General features: G+C 35.6%; 1 protein-coding gene across 1 annotated transcript in view; it reads right to left on the bottom strand.

The window, feature by feature from the left end:
- The window catches only part of LOC149790372 (uncharacterized), a 273840-nt gene that overhangs the window by 47748 nt on the left and 205525 nt on the right, over nt 1-20567 (bottom strand). The window contains exons 44-48 of the mRNA XM_089973208.1: nt 19675-19816; nt 12791-12912; nt 7760-7899; nt 5630-5777; nt 4476-4679 (exon numbers count right to left, since the gene is read on the bottom strand). Of these exons, the coding sequence (XP_089829334.1) occupies nt 4476-4679; nt 5630-5777; nt 7760-7899; nt 12791-12912; nt 19675-19816 (756 nt within the window). The remainder of the gene's footprint in view (nt 1-4475; nt 4680-5629; nt 5778-7759; nt 7900-12790; nt 12913-19674; nt 19817-20567) is intronic.

Here is a 20567-nt window from a genome sequence, read left to right as displayed (position 1 = left end):
CTAATTACTTAAGCAACACAGCCTGGATCCCTGACCTGTGCCACTTGCCAGTAGCTTCTTGTGGGTCAGTGGTTCTTTCTGGGAATTTCCCGGGTTCATCCTCCACCATTAATACTGGCCATCATGTATAGCCTATCGTTGCTGAAAAATGGCGTTAAACCCTACAACAACAACAACAACTAACCTGTGACTTTTATCTCTCCTTAAAAAGATGAAGTTGAAACCTTCTTATCCCAAAAATTTCAATGGCAAATCCAGTGAAGCTAACAGGCTGTGTTGATTGATTTGGTTGGTTGGGTCTGTGGTTGTCTGTATGGGCAGTAACCTGTTTTTGGCTACAAAGCCTGGTTGTGTCAAGAGGACCACTGAACCATCCAATCTGAACTGAAGACAGTTTGGGTCAATGGAAAGGGCGTGCAGTAGCTAAAGATATCAGAAACCTGTCCTGTAGGATAAAAACTTAAGCAATGAGTGACTGGGCTAGAGGCTTGAATTTACTCTAATTTTTGACATGTTAAAACCCATGACACAAGGTGAGGGATTTCGGTTGATTGAGATAAAAATTGGCTAAAAGATCTGAGAGATCTTTATCATGCACATTGTCATATTTGCCATGATGCCAGAATATGTCCAATGTCACAGTTCGGTAGCCTTTGATAGTGATGGGGGCCAAATGTTTCTCCTCAAAGAGCCATAGAAAAGTGGGCCAGTTGAGGGATTAAGGCACTCAAAGGGATGATATTATTGGTCTGGCACCAATCACTGAAAACAGGTCACATTCCCTTGTAAGCTTTTAGAGTGGAGGGCCTTCTTGCTCTCAAAGTTCTCTCCACAATGGAAGCTTTAAAATGTTTGTCTCACAAGGCTGTCCTGATAAGAACCAAGTGTACAGAAGAAGATGGTCTGGGCAGGGATGGAACAGCCTTGACCATGGTTGCATGATGAAATTCAGTTTGTTTGGGATCTTCCTTTTCAGATCTATTGTTAGATTTAATAGATCCATGACCCAGGACTTGTCCCATCTTAGAGGGGCTATTGGAGCCATCTTGTAAGTCTGACCTCGTAACTTCTGGATTATTTTTGGTATCAGGACCATGCAGGAGGGTAGGCAAAGGCCAACAACTCCTTCCAATTGATTGACAGCACATCCATGGCCCAAGCTTCGGGGTCAGGAACTGGAGAGATGAAGGTGGGTAACTTGTGATTCCACCTTGTCACAAAGAGGTCGATCATCGGATGACCTCAAAGTGTGTAGATCCATGTGAAGACCAACTGACCTCTCCTGGATAGAGTGTAAGCCAAGACACTGAGTCTGCCAGGAATGTGTCTGACTTGTACATTGATATGGAGATTGTTGCACCAATGTAAAAACTGCTAAATCAGAACACACAGGTTGGGTGATTTGGTGCCCTCTGTTTGAGAAGATAGGTCACCAGTACCGAGTTGCTGGACATAATGATGACAGACTTCATTTTCAGAATGTTGATGTGCAAAGGCCACTCCCCTGGCTCCCATGTGCTGGTGATGGTAGTTAAGTTCAACTGGCCATTCTGTTTAGGGCTACTCCAGCAAGATTTGCATGGATAGCCAACTTGGGCTGCACCACTGATGCAGGAATGATCGAATCTTGTGCATGATCATGACTGTTTGATCGAGGGAACTTGAAATGTCATTTGTAAGGTGCATAAAAAGATGGCTGATGGGGGGGGGTCAAGTCCACTAATTCATGTAACAAACTGAGGAGTTGCAAGAACTATCTCACTCAGAAATCCAAGTCCTGTTGGAAATGGAATCAACAAGTTCAACGATTCTGGTTATGCAAACACACTGAAGCTGCGCCAGATTGGTTTAGAAATTACCCAGATGGACAAAATTCTGAGATGGAAGAAGGTCTTTGTTTTCCCAATTCACTGAAAAGCTTAGGTGATCTAAATGGGGGGATCATTCCTGCCTTAGCGTAGGATGGAACATACCATGTGTTTCTGGAGAATGTCGTTCAGGGACACTGCCAATGTTGTAGATGATGTTGACTGGAACAGTGAGATGATGCAATACATAAACTGAGTAAAAGCCCAGGGGCTGATGTTTAGGCCAAAGTGAATAATGGTGAATTGATAAGCGGTGTTGCGGTATGAGAAATGGAGAAATGTGCAGGATATGGGGTGAAAATCTGTGTCAGTCAGGTTGAGGCTGATGGCATACTCACCCTTTCAGTTGGAGAGGTGAATTGATCTCACCATCTCCATCTTGAACTTTGGAGATGAAATAAAGTGGTTGAGATGAATTAAGTCAGCTTGTCATTTGCTTTCCGATTTGAAAATAGCTGTGAACAAATCCTATGGCCAAGATGGAAGAGACATTAAATTGTGACTGGTGCAACAATGTTAAAGATCCAAACAGTAATCGGATGGAACAGCTTAAGTTGCAGACGGAGACATTCAGTAGTGACAATGGGCAGGATTTGATTAAATTATAGGCCCTGAACATCTTCGCAAAAGAGTTATTAGACAGGTCAGTCTCTGGGAAAAAGATTGGTGAGGAGAAACCCCAGTGGAAAGACAGCCCATTGATGATGAAAGATGCTTCAACAGTTGATTGAACACAACTGTCCCAATATCTCTTAAAACATTTTCAAAGAAAAATGACAAAACATACAAAAAGTGTTGCTAAGAGTAAACAAAAGAATATCGCTTGTCAGTTTACATGTTCTTTGTTGCATATTAGAAATTTATCTGAAATTAAATACCGTTTTTAAGATAATATGTTGCATTTTATACTATTTTAAAAAACCCACATCTAAGGCTATTTTATGATTCAGGATGAATAGGTATTTGTGAGTTTGTCAGATAATCAAATTTCTTTTTATAGGTGCTGTTCATGAAGTCATGAATCATTCATGAGAAACTTTGTTCATCATAGTTCATGAATATGTTCATGCACTTGTTCATGAATGATCATGTCCCGACCCAATTTGTGAACTTTTATGAACTGTTCATGAATTCAGTTCATGAATATTTCATGAACTGCTTAAGAACAGTTTGTGAAGTGCTGGTTCATGAACAGTTCATGAATTCATAATTTCATGAACTGTGCATGTGTGATTTGGATTTTTAACGTAGATTTAACAATTTTTCAGTCATACTGCTACAATGTCTGCAGTGTGACAGTTTATAGTGATGTCTAGCACTGAGGCATCGTGCCGCAGACATGTAGCATGATGTTCCCATCCAGTCACATGATCCTGACACCAGGCCGACCAGTCCTAACACTAACCTCTTAATGCTGAGTGCCAAGCGAGGCAGCTGTTAGTATCATTTTTGTAAGTCTTTGGTATTACTTGGCTGGGGATCATCCCACGACCTCCCACATCTGAGGCAGACACTCTAACCACTAGACCACCGGAGCATTCCTTTCTTGAACTGGCCATTTCCAGTTCATGCACATTCATGAATAGTTCATGATCATTTTGTAAGGGTGACACCCATTCTGAGGGAATAGGGAGATCCAGTTAGCATGTAACTGCTAGAGTCTGCTGCGGAGGTAGTCTGTCTGCAGATGGTGGGGAACTTTAGTCAATGCTTACCATTTGGAGGCTTGACAGCAGAGAAAGTCTGTTTCTGCCTCTGTACGATTGTCTCCTATGTTGGTTAGTCTGTGGTTTCCTGCCATTGGGTTGGGAATGATAATGGTGTAGATCTGACTGAGGAAATCCCCTGTCACGGGGCTCCCGAACAACCCTTTGCACTGGCAGGAGTTGACTGGGTCCAAATGCCTCTGGAGGGAGAGCAGCAAGATGGAAGTGTATTTCCTAAGCTACCTGCCTCTAAACTTCTTCTATTCATCTCCAAAATGCAATACATTCTCAAATGGGGTCATCGTACAGCAAGAGTATGGTTGCAGTAAGCAAAGCTGACCTCAGACATGCATCCCGCTGGATTAAGTGTACATTGGCTGAAGCCATCAAGGCATTGGCCATAGTATGGTGAACTGCTCAGTTAAGGACCAGAGCAATCCTGGCCATTGCATCACAGGCATGGCTATTGTTGAATTGTTTGGCAAGTGGATGACTGCCAAATTCTTGTAGCGAGCAAGAAGATCCATTCTGAAGGTGCAAGAGTGAGCATGATGCAAGCGAGAAAAGAATGTTGCTGGAATGAAACAAATTTCCATCCATCTAATCAGTTACTCCTTCAATGTCTTCAAAACAAGAATAGAATAAATTTAAGTCATCAAATCATACAGGGGGATGGAAAAATCCTACAATATTTTGCTAGCCCAGAATAAAAAATTAACAAAAAATCCTTCTATATTTTGCCATCCCAGAATCAAGTTTTCATGAAATGACCTAAGATCTGGAATACCCTCTTATATTTTCTATACAATTCTGGGCAGTTGAGAGAAAGTTTTAATTGCCCAGCATACTTGCCAACTCATCCTGAGCTTCCTAAGCTTTCTGTCACTGAATATTAACTCACCAATCCCATCATACACCACTCCTGGGTTGGGAGGCTCCGTATCCAGCTGAAATCCATCCGAGGATTCTGTCCTGTGCCGTCCAGCATAGCTGTATGCAATGACGTTGGTATAATACTTTGTGTACGGCTTCCAGTTCATGAAACTGATGAAGTAGCTGGTTGTAGATGGAGGAAGATTTTCATCGACATAATGAACATCATGACCTAAATGGAGGAAAGAAAACCAGTCACTGATTAGAAAAGAAAACCAGTCACTGATTAGAAAAGAAAACCAGTCACTTAGGAATTTTCATGTCAGCTTCGATATAATGAACATCATGACCTAAATGGAGTAAGCATAACCAAGAAGTTAGAAATTATCATGCTACTTGTACCTATCAACCTGTGAGGAAAGTTTGCTAACATTACAGTCAATAAAAGACATTTTGGAAAATTATGTCAAGAAAATAATTAAATGCAGTTGATAGATCTGTAGCCCAGCAGTGATGAGTTCACTTTGGAACTTTTGCAGAACCAGGTTTGATCCTAATTCTGATAGATTCAAAAGTTACCCAGCCAAACTTCCAAATTCTCTGGTTTTCTTTATATCAAATACATTTCTACACTTATATCTAAAGTGAAAAAAGATCATTTTAAAACTGAAATAAATGAATTTATACCAAGTCATGCATATTTTTACAAATTAATTAATTCTAAGAGATTTTTTAAATGAAATATTGTCAGTAATGGTGTTGTCATGACTCGAGCAGTTTTCCTAATTGTTTCAAGCCACAACTTGGGGTTGGCATAAAAAACAAGAATTAAAAGATGCTTTAATCACAAATGCTGTACCCCTTCAACTCTTGAAAAAGTTTGGGACATATCTGGCAAAAAAATATGACAGCTTTTAATTTTAAGTCCATCATGAATTTGATTGACCTCTTCAGATCTAATATCCTTTAATATTAAAATCCCAATTAGTGTAGAACAATTAGGTTTATAATTCTTTAGCGTCTTTCCTCCTCCAACTGCTAACTAAATTTTAGTGTAAATCTCCATCCTGTGCTGTAACTTATGTCCTAGTCAGTGTCAATAGTCAGCAGTGAGTTTATGAGAAAGAGTTGTATTTCTTACTATCTGCTATTGCAAGCAAGTGAAAATTCAGGGAGACTTACCTCCAGGGGATGTACTGACATAGATCTGGAAGTAACTGACTTTATCGGTTGTGTACAAAAACTTGTTATCCCATCCTGCATAAAGTGTCATCTTTTTCCTGATGAAATCTGTGTCTGTTGGTTGATTTGGTGTTAATTTGTCTCTCACCTGTAAATGTGTGAAAGTAATTATTAAGACATAGTTCACTAAATTCTGTATTGTCTCTCACTTGTAAAGGAGTTAATGTAAGGGATGATCAGGCCTAGTCTGCCAAGTTCTGTATTATCTCTCACATGTAAATGTGTTAATGTATCAAGCAGACATTTTATGCCATTGTTCTATATTATCTTTCACCTGTAAATGTGTGAATGTAAAAGGACCAAAGAGAGCCAAAAAAATAAATTCAACACAAGCCATGACAAAGAGTACTGCCAATGACACTCAAGTAATCAGCCAACCAAATAAATTCAACACAAGTCATAACAAAGAGTACTGCCAATGACACTCAAGTAATCAGCCAACCAAATAAATTCAACACAAGTCGTAACAAAGAGTACTGCCAATGACACTCAAGTAATCAGCCAACCAAATAAATTCAACACAAGTCGTAACAAAGAGTACTGCCAATGACACTCAAGTAATCAGCCAACCAAATAAATTCAATACAAGTCATAATGAAGAGTACTGCCAATCACACTCCCATTTCATGAGCTCATCATGGGTAATGACCTTGCCCTTTCAGCATGGAACTTGACTAATGTATAATAAAGTGTGGAAATTGCTAAAGTTTCATAAAAATATCTGTAGGAGTTAAAGAAAAAATCATGGTTAAAGAAACAGGCATGAACATTATATCTGACTGTGACCTTGACACGGAGTCATGGGTATGATTGTAAATATATGAGACACTATGAATTGAAGATATAAACTCTACAATTTTGAATAAAAATCTTAATTTGTTTAAAAACTATTCCTGTAAATGGGAACATGGTACTGATTCATATTTATCACTGCTGTGACCTTGATCTTTAGAGTCAGGTTGTCTGGCTATGGCTGCACACTGACTAGACATGATATATAAGTAACAAGTTATAATCTAGTCAAGGACGCAAATCATTGTTAAAAAAATATAGTGGAGTTATCTGTTGTTGAAAAACCTTTTGGGCTAAGATTCCTGAAAATCTTGCTTTTTCAAACGTGACCATGTCCTGGGTTTGTATAAAATCATGTGTTTTTTTACATGGTGTGTTATGAATCACACGTCAAATAACAACCATTATATTATTAAAATACATTATATTAATATTTGTGTAAGACAAGAGATCATAATTTTCATGCATCAACAAAAGACTTTCTTTTTCAATCTTCTTCAAATACATTACCTGATCATAATACACTTGTACTGTAGTAAGGAATTTACATTGGTGCAGGCATGTAGCAAAGGTCCTGAGTTTGAATTTCATGTTTCGTGCAGAACTACAAGAGCCTTTTAAGTGTCAGGCTTAATAATCAGTTGTCATCAGGCAGCAAATTGGCAAAGGAAACTTAAAATGCTCGTTGACTGATATTATCAAAAAGCTCTTTGACGTGAACTACAAACTTGCATTTAAATTACAATAAAATGACTCATATCAATGAATTATTATTTTAAGTTTTCATCAGAATTGAACATGTTTTCAAAGCTTGTTATTTTATTATAATATGAAGAAACTACATACTATAAGCAAAAATGCACTTTTGTTCTTTTGTTTTCAAATCCCCATCAAAAATATGTAATATTATTAATAGGTTATGAGGATAAAAGGATAGAAGCCAATCCACTGAACACAAATTTGAAATCTAATGATGTCATGTCCAGGTTCTGTCACATGTACAAAAGTGTGGATATTAGATGGATGGAAGGACAAATGGATGAAAATATATAAAATATTGAAACTAAAGAACTGCAATATCTTTAATGATTTTGGAGTTAGCATCTGGAAATGAAAGCAAGCAGATGAATGGATAAGAATGTTAAAACTATTAAAACTGAAGACCTGAGGATAGCACAAGACAAATCCATATCACAGGTCCAAATATCTTGAATAGTTTTGTTCTCTGAAGAAACAAAAGAAGTCCGAGTCGATTCAATTAATTTAGAATTGACTTACTGCTGCTCCTTGTATTGATGTTGTTTTTGGTGGTGCTGTGTCAATGATTACTCCAGGACTTTTAAATACAGCATAGACCCCATCAGCATACCAGGCTCTCACAAATACTGAATATTTCATTGCAAATGACAGTTTTCTGCCTGCAATGGAAAAAATATGTGACTTTGTGGATTCCTTTTCAAGCAAATAAATACATTTGTAAGCTTTGCATTCAAAAAATAGTCTTACATGTACTTTAAAATTGAAAGCAGTAACATACAAAAAATGACTGAAAGAAAATAAAAAATATGTTGTTGTTGTTGTTATGGGGTTTAATGCCATTTTTCAGCACACAATAGGCTATACATGGCAGCCAGTATTAATGGTGGAGGAAGAACCCAGGAAAACCCCGGAAAGAACCACTGACCCATGAGAAGCTACTGGAAAGCTTTCTCAGATACCCACATTGGCTGAATCCGAGACTCGAACCGGTGCAGACAGAGGTGAGATGGCAGTGATCTGTAACGGAGAGCACCTTAGACCACTTGGCCACTCGGGGCCCCTACAATATATGTTATTGTCTTTAAATTTCATGCTATTGTAAACAAAATATAGTCTTTATCTTGAAATTTGGAATCCCCTGTTGTTTAAAAAATGTTAGTCTTTGTAAAAGTTACACTTGCTGCATGTTGATCCCTATATTATGACACGGGCAATATGTCACTTGTAGTCATTATGACATGGTCTATATGATGTCACTTGTCACCTAAGTGTCACAAGTCTCTGGCTCAGCCAATGTGGGCATGTGAGAAAGCTTACCAGTAGCAATCCATGGGTTGGTGATTTTTAATGGGATTTTCTGGGTTCTTCCTCCACCAGTTTTACTGTCCACATTGTATAGTTAAAAACGCATCAGCTCTCATTTAAAGGGATGTTTATCCGTACTGGCTGTAGAGTATGCAACTGGTATATCCAAAAAAGCTTTCTATCTTTCCTATAAAAAATGCTACTAGAGAGCTGTGGATAAGATTTAATAATTTCTGTTATCTGATATTTAACACAATCTATGCTGTGGTCAAATAAATTAAAATGCTTAGACACAGAAGAATCTTTATGATTATGGCTACCCCTCAAGTGTTCTTTAATTCTCACTATGAATTCCCTTTTAGCCTCGCATACATAGTGTTTGTCACATTTAGTGCAGGTGAGCAAATAGATGATATTATGTGTGGTACAATGTCCTCTTAGTTTTGATTTATATTTGAGGTTTGTAAAAATGTGCTTCTAAAGATTTTGGATTAATTCATTTATCCTTTTTTAAATTTCACAAATTTCGAAAGAAGCTTTCTTGCGTTTTATAAAGCAGAATTGATTGGGAGGGTAGTAGCAGATGCTTCACTTCTGGTTCTTCCAGTTTTCTATTTTTGTTCAAAATCTCATTTCTACTGAAAACTCGATGTGTGGAGGAGGTGAAAATGAGTACTGATGCACTCTCATATAGACTCATCAGGCTCTGGTTGGTTTTGGGATCTGTTGGATTGGATTCCTGCTGAGGGCCACCTTGTATAGTCTATAACATGTGCTGAGAATGACAATAAAACCACAATAATAACAACCTAAGTGTATCATCATACTAACTCTTCAAAATACTGGACATAAAATAAGTCTGCTTCTGTCTCATCTTCAAGAAGGAAAATAAAAATTCTTGTACAATTAAAATAAACACAACAACAGTTTGGTGAAATAAAACGATAAAGAGATTAGCAATAACAAAATAACAAACTTGTGTGATGACAGATGACTGGTGAACAATGGATAACACTGCCACTGTAAAAGCAGAAGAGCTAAAAATCATGTATGGAATGAATATGGATAAAAATGAAAGCTATATCCAAATTTTATGACAGCATAATTATGCAATGGGTAGTGGGAAAAAGCACAAAAGCAAAAACTTAATAACGGGGAGATCAGTATGATTTATTTTTGCTTGCAATGATTATTAATTCTAGTTTTATAACCTTACAGGCAACTGTTCTAAAGAAATAAAGCTAACTGCAATACCTAGACATTCATGCCTGGAAATAATTCTGTTGAGTACATTTCCCGTATGAAATAATTAGGCGGATTCCACCTGGAACTTAAGCAGACTCCAGGCGGAATCTGCCTAAAATGTTAAAAATCTGGTTAATACAAAGGCGGACATGGAAAATTTGAGAAATCAAAGATAAATCCATCTAGAGTCTGTCTAACTCTAAGATGGACTTTTGTCAAATTCCTGCTATAAATACATCTTTAGGCATAATTTTGGACTTGGTTATTTTCCACCACCATCTAGGTGGAATTAGGAACTTAGTCACTGGCATCTATTATATGAAAGGAGGAATCTGGACTTAGTTTATTTTCTAACCAACATCTAGGCTGAATGAAGAACTTAGTCATTTACATCAGTTAAATAAGGCATAATTAGGACTTGGCTTTTGTGTGTCTGTAAAAGTTAAATGACTGAAAATATAGTGATATTTTGTGATTGTAATATCACTGACAGTTCAATAAAAATATCAATAAGATATAATAACATTTATTGTTTCTTTTACAATTTGAATTATTTTCAGCAGCATTTATATTTCCTGTTTCTGATAGCTTTAATTTTATTGTTTATTTTTGGCACAATTTATAACTTCTTTCCACAGCTTTCCTTGTTAAATTTCTTTTTCAAATTTGCTGTTGTTGTTGTATTTTTGTTTAACTTCAGTTGGATTTAACTGCCCTCAAACAAGTTTTCATCTTGTTTTCCATTTTAAAACATAATTTCGCTTTTCTCCTGACCTGAATTTCCTCGATATGGACCCATTTTTTAAAATCGTCTCCCAAACTTTTTTTTAAATAATGCTCTATCTGGTCCCATTCCACAACGAGCTTTCAAAATAAGTACTTGTTCTGTTTATTGTTTAACAGAGGATCATTGTATAAAGCTTTCTGATTGGTCAAAAGTTTGTAATTGCCCAATGAATCATCGCGTAACAGAAACTGATGGAAAAGAGCATGTTTGCAAAACGTGGCGATTCAAATTTTCGAGCGGGACGAGAGACTGAATAACTATTTGAAAAATGTGCGGCAATGAGAATACCCAGAATGCAAATTTGATGGGAACATAATTGGTCAATCTGTATGAAAACTGAACGCCAGGACAAGCATTTTGCTTTTTGTGCCATAAAGAGCTTTACAGTAACGGCTAACATGCTAAATAAGACAAGGAATTGAATCAGGAATCAAGATGATTTCGATGTTATACAACTCCAAACTGATTAACTTCAGAATTTAAGGAGGGACGACGTATATATCACTGGTGGGAATTGTTGCCAGATATCCATGTCTATCAAAGATAGTCATATCTTTGCGGAATATTCTTGGCTGAAAAGTAAAAACTACTTTCAATCTCATGAGGCATTATTGTGTATATTATCAAAATATTCTTGGTGTGTTGGAATTCAGTGTAAAATAAGAGTAATTATATCATGATAAAGGTTTAAACTAATTGTCATATGGCTGTTTATGGAACAAGGACTAATTCGAGAGACCACAACAGCATCATAGTTTGTGCAATCAAAAATCCAGTCTACAGTACAAGTGACATAAGGCAGGCTCCTAGCTTTTCTTCTTCTCATAATCAAATTGTCTCAAATGGATGCTTTTCTGTAATTTTGCATTATTTTCACGACTGAATTTTTCAATGCAGATTAATATTTTATATATGTTTGTGTTCACAGATGCCTGTGCATATGCTCCAGACTTGATACTTTGATTTTTAAAACCACTTAATTATTTAGTGTCAGATACTTCATATCATGTATATACTGTATATGTTGTACATCACAGATAGAAGGCCTCAAGGTAGATTAGTTCTGTAACTAATTGAATTACCTTCTCTAAATAAAGTCATTATTATTATTATTTTTATTATTATTAACTCCTATTTATCTTGCCTTGGATGTCATATAATTACAACATCAGTATAATTGTTTTCATGCACACTTAAATATCACCGTGGTTAATAAAGTCCTGTTTAATTCATATCCATTATTTCTTTGAAACCTGCTGAAATGTCTGAAACACTAAAAAAAATCTTCATTAATATACTATATAATGATCAAACTCGTAGTGATAATCTTGCAAAAGTTTTAGTAATTTTTTGTGTGAAACAAATATTTCAAAGAAATTTGAGTGAGACCTCAACATAATTTCAATGAAAGTTTGGTCAAAATATGTGTGAAATCTCCCCAAACTTTAAAGTGAAATGAAAAATACTTAAGTGATGCCATGTTGGATTAGATTTTGTATGCAAGAAAGAAAATGGCATTGCCCCTGAGGACAAGAAAAACCTAAATCTTATTTGATAATGTCTGTCAAAATAAAATTTATGATCCATTTTAAATATTACTGTGAATATTTATCATTGATTCCCAATAATGTCTAAAAATCATTAGCCAGTTTAATAGAAATCTGAAGTATATTTTTTATGGTTTAGGCAGAAATTGCTTTAAAAAAAACCCATCTGAAATCCGCCTTGACATTTTCATTATTGGATAGGGTTTGCAGGTATTTCCATCTAATTAGGCAGAAGTAAAGATTCCGCCTAGTAACAGTAATTTGCATATTTCGAGCTATATTCCACCCTGAATCTGCCTAAAAGTGATAATAAGGGGAATCTAGGCTAAATAAGCGGAATAAACAGATTCCGCCTAGTAGAAGGAATAAACAAATTCCACCTAGTAGGCAGAATAAACTAATTCCACCTAGTAGGCGGAATAAACAAATTCCGCCTAGTAATAGACAGAATAATTTACATATTTTGGGCTGTATTACACCCTGAATCCGCCCTGAACCCACCTAAAATTTATAATAAGTGGAATCTAGGCTTTAAGTGAAATCCGCTTTAAAATTCCACCTGGAATCTGGTTAAAGTCAGGGCGGAAATTTTCGTACAGGTTGTTACCTATATCTCATATATACATCATATTAGAGACTAAAATGGGAACAAAAAAACTGACTTACCCCTAGGGATAGAAAAAACCACTTCTGTCCGTTGACCAACATCATACCAAGCACGATCTGATAAAACGTTAAAGATACCTTGTGGTTCACTTGCATATTCATAGCCAACGCTCCATTCATACCTGAAATTTTGACAGAACATAAAATTATACTAAAATATCTTAATAGAAAACCTGAATAGAAAGTAAAAAAGTTTGATTCTTCTCAAAATGTAAACCATATTTAGTTGTCCTTCTTGCAAAGAGGTTTTTTTAATTAAAATTTACAAAAGAAGTCTTTTACAGTCAAACGATTATTAATAACACAGGCTGACCATGTACACTTGTGAAATTCTCTGTAAATTGCATAATTCTGGGCTTCTGTGAACTTGTAGTTCAAATTTCACTTTTGCCAATATTGTCTCTTGTGGAGAGCTTTTATTTGCAATTTTGTAAGGACTTAATTTCCAGTTGTCTGATTGTCAAATGTTTCTGTTTTTTGTGTGTAAATACATACTGTGAATTCACTAGTTTTTGTGGGATACCAACTTCCATTGGGTACCAAGTTTTGTGATGCAAATACAAACCATAAATTTAAAGATTCAGTGAAGTTCATTGATCCTTCTGTCCAAACAACAGAACCATCTCCCCAATCCCCAAACTTTGAATATAAACAAAATTAATTTGTAATATTTCAGACAACTATGAAAATAAATTAAATCATTGATTCCAGTGAAAGAATTATACAGAAAATGGAAAAAATGTGGAGTCTACATACTGAACGACAGATTAAGAGATTTAAATTTTTCTCTCTCGTAAAGAATTTGGGTCACAAAAATAATCTGGAGTACAGTATTCTCTCTAAGTCTGACTAAACTCTCAAAAATCCAACGGCAGCCCTGAGCTTGCAAATGCAGCAGGTCATGCTTGTAATCTCTTTCTATTATTATTGTAAATGTCAAAAAGCTATGCCAGTGGAAGCTGAGATTTTGATACACTTTGTGTACACATTGGAAAGACAATTAAATTCAGTTTACTGCATTTACCATATATGTTAGGACACCATATTTGTTGGGGCACCTTAAATTAATTTTAAAAGTAATTTTTTTTGTCCAATGTATTTTCTGGGACACATCAATTTTTTTTCGAGTCATAAGTTGTAGGACACCTTTCAATTGATTCGAAAATTACATATCAGAAAATGCACTCCAACTGAAATTTTATTTAAAAAAATACAAAACTGTGTACTTGAGATAAAACTCTTTAATCCACTACAGCAGCATCTCATCAACATAACCCTTCTCCTACACACATACGAGCTATTCTTTTGGTGAATGAATATTTATTTTACTTTCTCATACTCTGAAAAATTGTTAGAGGCAGCACATAGCCAGAAGCAGAAACTGCAAGGACTAAAGTCAGATTTTTTTCAAATCTGCAACAGTATTGCTAATTCTCACACTTTTGACCCCCAACTTATCATCAGTCTGTCCAGGAATACAATCAAAATACACTAAAATTTCATCCATGTTAATGATCATAGTGTCGGTGAAATCATCTACTTCTCTTCTGGCCTTCACGAATTCATCACATGATTTGATTTTCTCCAAATCTTCTGGGCAATGCTGGGTCATCAATGTCCATGCAAGAAGCACTATATTGTATCACTTTAAAAATTGTTCTATTGCTTCAATTTATTTTTAAAATTCCCGTGAATAACGGTGAAAAGGAACCAAAGTTACCTTTCATATCCTGGCCATCTTTGCATATTAAAAAAAACAATTGGCACTCTAAAAAGAATCCATAGTTGGCTTCCAAGGTCAGCTTGCTTTGCAATAAAATAACCTTTGTATTGATATCCTTTATTTAAAAAAAAACAACAGCTTCAGAGTATCCAAAGTTAGCATCCAAGGTTAGCTTGCTTTGTAATAAAACTAACATTTGTCTTTGATATCCTTTCGGTAAATTCCAAGGAGTTTACTGCTCCCTGCCAGTTGTATTTACTCATCACCTGGGTTTCTGTGTGATTACAATCTGTAGTCATAATTAATACAAAAGGAGCATTGATATCTGTGGGTAAATAGTAAAGATACTTTTGTGACCCATGCAGGAAAAAAGATTGTCACTTGCACTCAAGTGAATGTATTTTCAAATAATGATTTTTATTTGCAAGATATTGTAATACAGTAGACCTGGATATAATTTAATCTTGGTTAATTTGCACCTAACACCATGTCATGCATGAGTGGCAGTTGTCTTCAATATATCAGTTGATTATTTCTCTCTCATTTGCGAAATATTTTGGGCAACATAATATCATCAACATCCGTGCATGAAGCACTATATTGTGTCACTTTAAAATTTGTTCCATTGTTTCAATTTATTTTCAAAATTTACATGAATACCCATGAAAGGAACCAAAGATTGTTTCCATATCTCAGTCATCCTTGTATATAACAAAGGGGGCCCCGAGTGGCTGAGTGGTCTAAAGTGATCACTGTTTCGGATCACTGCCATCTCACCTCTGTCTGCATGGGTTCGAGTCCAAGGCTCGGCTACCATGGGTACGTGGGAAAGCCTGCCAGTAGCTTCTCGTGGGTCGGTGGTTCTTCCCTGGGTTTTCCAGGGTTCTTCCTCCACCAGTTATACTGGCTGCCAAGTATAGCCTATCTTGTGCTGAAAAATGGCGTTAAACCCTAGAAAAACAACAATATTAAAAAAGGGGACACTCTTAAAAGAATCCATAGTTGGCTTCTGATGTTTGCTTGCTTTGCAATAAAATAACTTTGTATTGATATCCTTAAAAATAAGAAGGTAGTAATAATTAATATAAAGGAGCAATGATGTCTGGGTAAACAGTAATGATACTTTTGTAACCTGTACTGGTGAAAAGATTGTCACTTACACTCAAGTAAATGTGTTTTCAAATAATGATTTTTATTTGCGAGATATTGTAATACAGTAGACCTGGATATAATTCAATCTTGATTTTTTTTGCACCTAGCACCGTGTCATGCATGAATGACAGTTGTCTTCAAGATATCGATTGATTATTTCCCTCTTGTTTGTGATTTTGTAAGATTCAGTTTTCAGTTGGATAACATATTCAAACCTTTGAGCACAACCAAATACAATTTGTTTCTGAATGTTTATGTCAATGAACAATGCAGCGTGTGGTATCGGACATAAGTAATACACGCTACGGTAGGGAATCCTAAGCTCCAAATACGGATTTCGTGGATATATTTTATTCTTCAATGCTCTAGTTGTAAAAAAGGAATAAATGATAACAATACAAGGTTAGTTTCATTCTTGTTATTATCAAATAAGTGTTTTGTTTATCTATTTTATTGCAACATGTTGTGGGGGGGGGAGAGCACAAATGCAATACAAATTTATTTTGTTTCTTAAGTCTTGGGAAATATGACCACAGTGAAAAAAAGTATTAACATAAATTCTGGGACAGAAATTTTTTAAATTATTTTATCGTGTCCCAATATATCTGGTAAATATGGTAGTTTAGGTATTCCATTTCTACCATGTCTCCTCTCCTTTAAAAAAAGCACACAATTAACTGGCCACTGTTTATCCTTACCAAGCTGAAAGTAGGAGAACTGTATATAATAAATGAGTTAATACATTTTCATAATCTAATATTATCACTTTATATTGGAAATACTGATATATTTTATGGTGATAATCACCTCTGAATTGTGATAGGCACAATACAATATCAGAACTAAATGCAGTTATGCAATTTCATGTAAAATAACCTGGCCATGCATAGGGAGCATAGGGCTGCATGAATATGAAAGGGCAGAGATTCTTGATTTTGCAGTCAAAGTATGATAGCTTCCCCTCCCTGAAATTGAGACTTATGACAATACAGAAAAACTTAAACCAAAACTTGTCTAAATTCTTTTTTAAATGACCATGACCTTGCTTCAAAATTAAGGAAAGGTGAGGTTGTGTGCGGGGATGAAAGACCAATGTTTACTGATCATAGGGTTAAGGTATAAAAGCAGTCCCTCAAAGGTTGACAAACATTGCAAGAGAACTTTCACTATAATCTAATCCAATGGTGATGAGAATGCCATCAGAATGAGTGACTACTATATCTTTGGTATATGTCATATATTAACTGCAACATAATTACTGTAAATCTTGGGACACTACAAGTCTAGGGACACCATTAATCATTTTCAAATGTAATTTTTTTGTATGTAGTACAAGTCTTTGGACACTTTTGACATTTATTTTACTAAACGATCGATGTATTTTATTGATCATAGATACACACACACCCCAAAATGACCTTGTGGTTGTAAATGGACTATCATCATAAATTATTACTAGGAAATAAGTTAATATAATTTGTTTGAAAATTTAATACATTTAATTTTCATTTGATTTCTTATTGCTTTGACCTAATTCAGAGTTTTGTATTATTTGATTGGAAGATGACAAGAAATGAGCATTCGTGGGCTGCTCTAACAGCAACCTCTCCCTTTTGACTCTAATTCAGTTGATTCATTATTACATTAGAATTTTGTATCAATGTGCCAGTAATTACATTTTCTTTATGCCATGAAAGTGTAAAATACTTAGTTTATTAAAATATGATTCCAGTATGAACACAACAAAAACAACAGAGTTTGGTTCAACACTCTCATTGAGTGAGCAGATTTATGTAATGGTGACACCATATGTACATTGAAGGTTTAAAGTTGTGCTGAATAAAGTACATCCCTTGGATGTGAATCATAAATACCACTGCACTAAAGTGAAATAATATATCTGAAATACAATAAGAAGTTTTGGAAATAATGCTTCAAAAATAATTGTAATACTGTAAAAACTCATTTGTAGTTTACACAGCTAGCTACATTAATCATGCTAACATTGTAGATTAAAAGGCAATTAGACATCAAAGTACTGGCATAGCTGCTGGACAAAATTCCATCTTAACCCAAGCCAGTTTCAGGACTTAAATAATTAAATGGTCTGGATTACTGTCAGAAAACGAAAGACATATCCACCAATTATAAAAGTGACACCAAAACAACCAGCTTTCCCATGTGAGGAAAATTATGATTTGTTCAGTCCCCCCACCCACCAAAAAATTAAAATAGATTGTTGGTGATCTTAGTCTACATATTTTCAGAATTTTAGTCTTTACTATAATTATTCTTTCATGAACAGTAACAGTTGTGTATGCTGGTTATGTGCCTCATACAATTAAATGTGTGAACATTTTAATAAAGATCACCTCAATTTGAAGGATCGCTTATATCACTTAACAACAGTAATTCATGAGCTTGTAGATCAAAGTAAATGACACAGCTATGTACATCTAGCTAAGATGTAATCTGGAAGAATGCAATTTGGTAAAACCAATCAATAAAGCCAAATCTGTATCTAACATTATGGGGAATAAACAGAGATATAAGTGATGGTATATATGATTTGCACTCTGTAAGCATGTCAATTACAGTACAGTCTGGTCTCCCATGTAAATGACTTGTAAATTATTACGTTTTTTTTTTACCTTTATTTAATTTCATGTTGGAGAAATCAGTAAATATGCATATACATAACAATAACAAAAACAAGCTTAGTAGTTCATAAAGATTATTATTGTGGTTCTTGAAAGAGCTGGTCACTGCTCTGTGAGACATATCAATCCTGCCAATTTATCTTGACATTTTTTTTGTGTCTACAAGTGTTGGGGCAATGAAAATGTTTTACATGCATATAAATCTTGGGACATGGAAACAAATTATTATTTTTCATGTCCCAAGATTTTTATCTATTACAGTAACATACAGTATAAAGCACAAGCAAATATTACAAATAACAACAAAAATGTAGTTGATCCTAAAATGAAAATATTACTGATATGACATCAAACATATCTGGCTGACTAGCCATTTTTCTACAGATCCTAACAGGACCTCAGTACCATGATATCATTGGCAATACACACAGCTCCACAAATCCTAACAGGACCTCTGTACCATGAGATCAGTGACCATACATGCAGCTCTACAAATCCTAACAGGACCTCTGTACCATGAAATCAGTGAAAATTCATAGCTCCACAAATCCTAATAGGACCTCTGTACCATGATATCAGTGACAATAAACAGCTCCACAAATCCTAACAGGACCTCTGTGCCATGGTATCAGTGACCATACACACGGCTCTACAAATCATAAGAGGACCTCTGTACCATGATATCAGTGGCAATACACAGATTTACAAGTCCAAACAGGACCTCTGTACCATGATATCAGTGACAATACATACAGCTCTGCTAATCCTAACAAGACCTCTGTACCATATCAGTGACAATACACACAGCTCTGCAAATCATAAAAGGACCTCTGTACCATGATAGAAGGATCAATACAACACTCCACAAATCCTAACAGGACCCCTGTACCATGATATCAGTGGCAATACACAGCTGTATACATGCACTATAGAGACATATGGACTTACCAAATAAGCTTATCTACATTTGCTGTACACAGCTATTATAGACTACACTATAGAGACATATGGACTTACCAAATAGGCTTATCTACATTTGTTGTACGCGGCTGTATAGACTACACTATAGACACATATGGACTTACCAAATAGGCTGTATAGATTATACTATAGACACATATGGACTTACCAAATAGGATGTATAGACTACACTATAGACATATATGCACTTACCAAATAGGCTGTATAGATTACACTATAGACACATATGCACTTAACAAATAGGATGTATAGACTACACTATAGACACATATGGACTTACCAATTAGGCTGTATAGACTACACTATAGACACATATGGACTTACCAAATAGTCTGTATAGACTACACTATAGACACATATGGACTTACCAAATAGGCTTATCTACATTGGCTCTGTTCAGCCTCCATTTGGCTGCCAGGACAGTATCCGTAGCAACATAGGTCACATTCTCTTCATTATCTTCAAATCGAAGGTTTCTCACATCCGTCACTTTAATCTCTGTCTTCTTGACTGATATGAAACAAACCATTACAGATTACAATGTGTCTAATTACATAAATCAATTATCTTTTTCTAGCACTCATTTACTTACATGTAATAAAAATCAAGACCAACTCAAATTTTAGACAGAAAAAGCTTTAAGAGATTCAGGCCACCAATACATGGGTACTACTTTATCATGCATGAATGAAACAGTATTCTGTAAACAGCCACCCATACATGGGTCCTATTTTATCATGCTTGAATGAAGCACTATTCTGTAAACAGCCACCCATACATAGGTCCTACTTTATCATGCTTGAATGAAGCACTATTCTGTAAACAGCCACCTATACATAGGTCCTACTTTATCATGCATGAATGAAGCACTATTCTGTAAACAGCCACCCATACATAGGTCCTACTTTATCATGCATGAATGAAACATTATTCTCTAAACAGCCACCCATACATGGGTCCTACTTTATCATGCTTGAATGAAGCAGTATTCTGTAAACAGCCACCCATACATAGGTCCTACTTTATCATGCTTGAATGAAGCAGTATTCTGTAAACAGCCACCTATACATGGGTCCTACATTATCATGCATGAATGAAGCAGTATTCTGTAAACAGACACCCATACATAGGTTCTGCTTTATCATGCTTGAATGAAGCAGTATTATGTAAACCAGGCCACCCAACCCAGGTCCTACTTTATCATTCATAAATGAAGCAGTATTTTGCAAAATATATTCTTCTATGTAAGTTAGCTAACTAT

The sequence above is a fragment of the Sinohyriopsis cumingii genome, chromosome 10, assembly GCF_028554795.1.
Source record: "Sinohyriopsis cumingii isolate HCF-2022 chromosome 10, ASM2855479v2, whole genome shotgun sequence".
Lineage (NCBI taxonomy): Eukaryota > Metazoa > Mollusca > Bivalvia > Unionida > Unionidae > Sinohyriopsis > Sinohyriopsis cumingii.
This window is presented reverse-complemented; position numbering and strand designations above follow the sequence as displayed.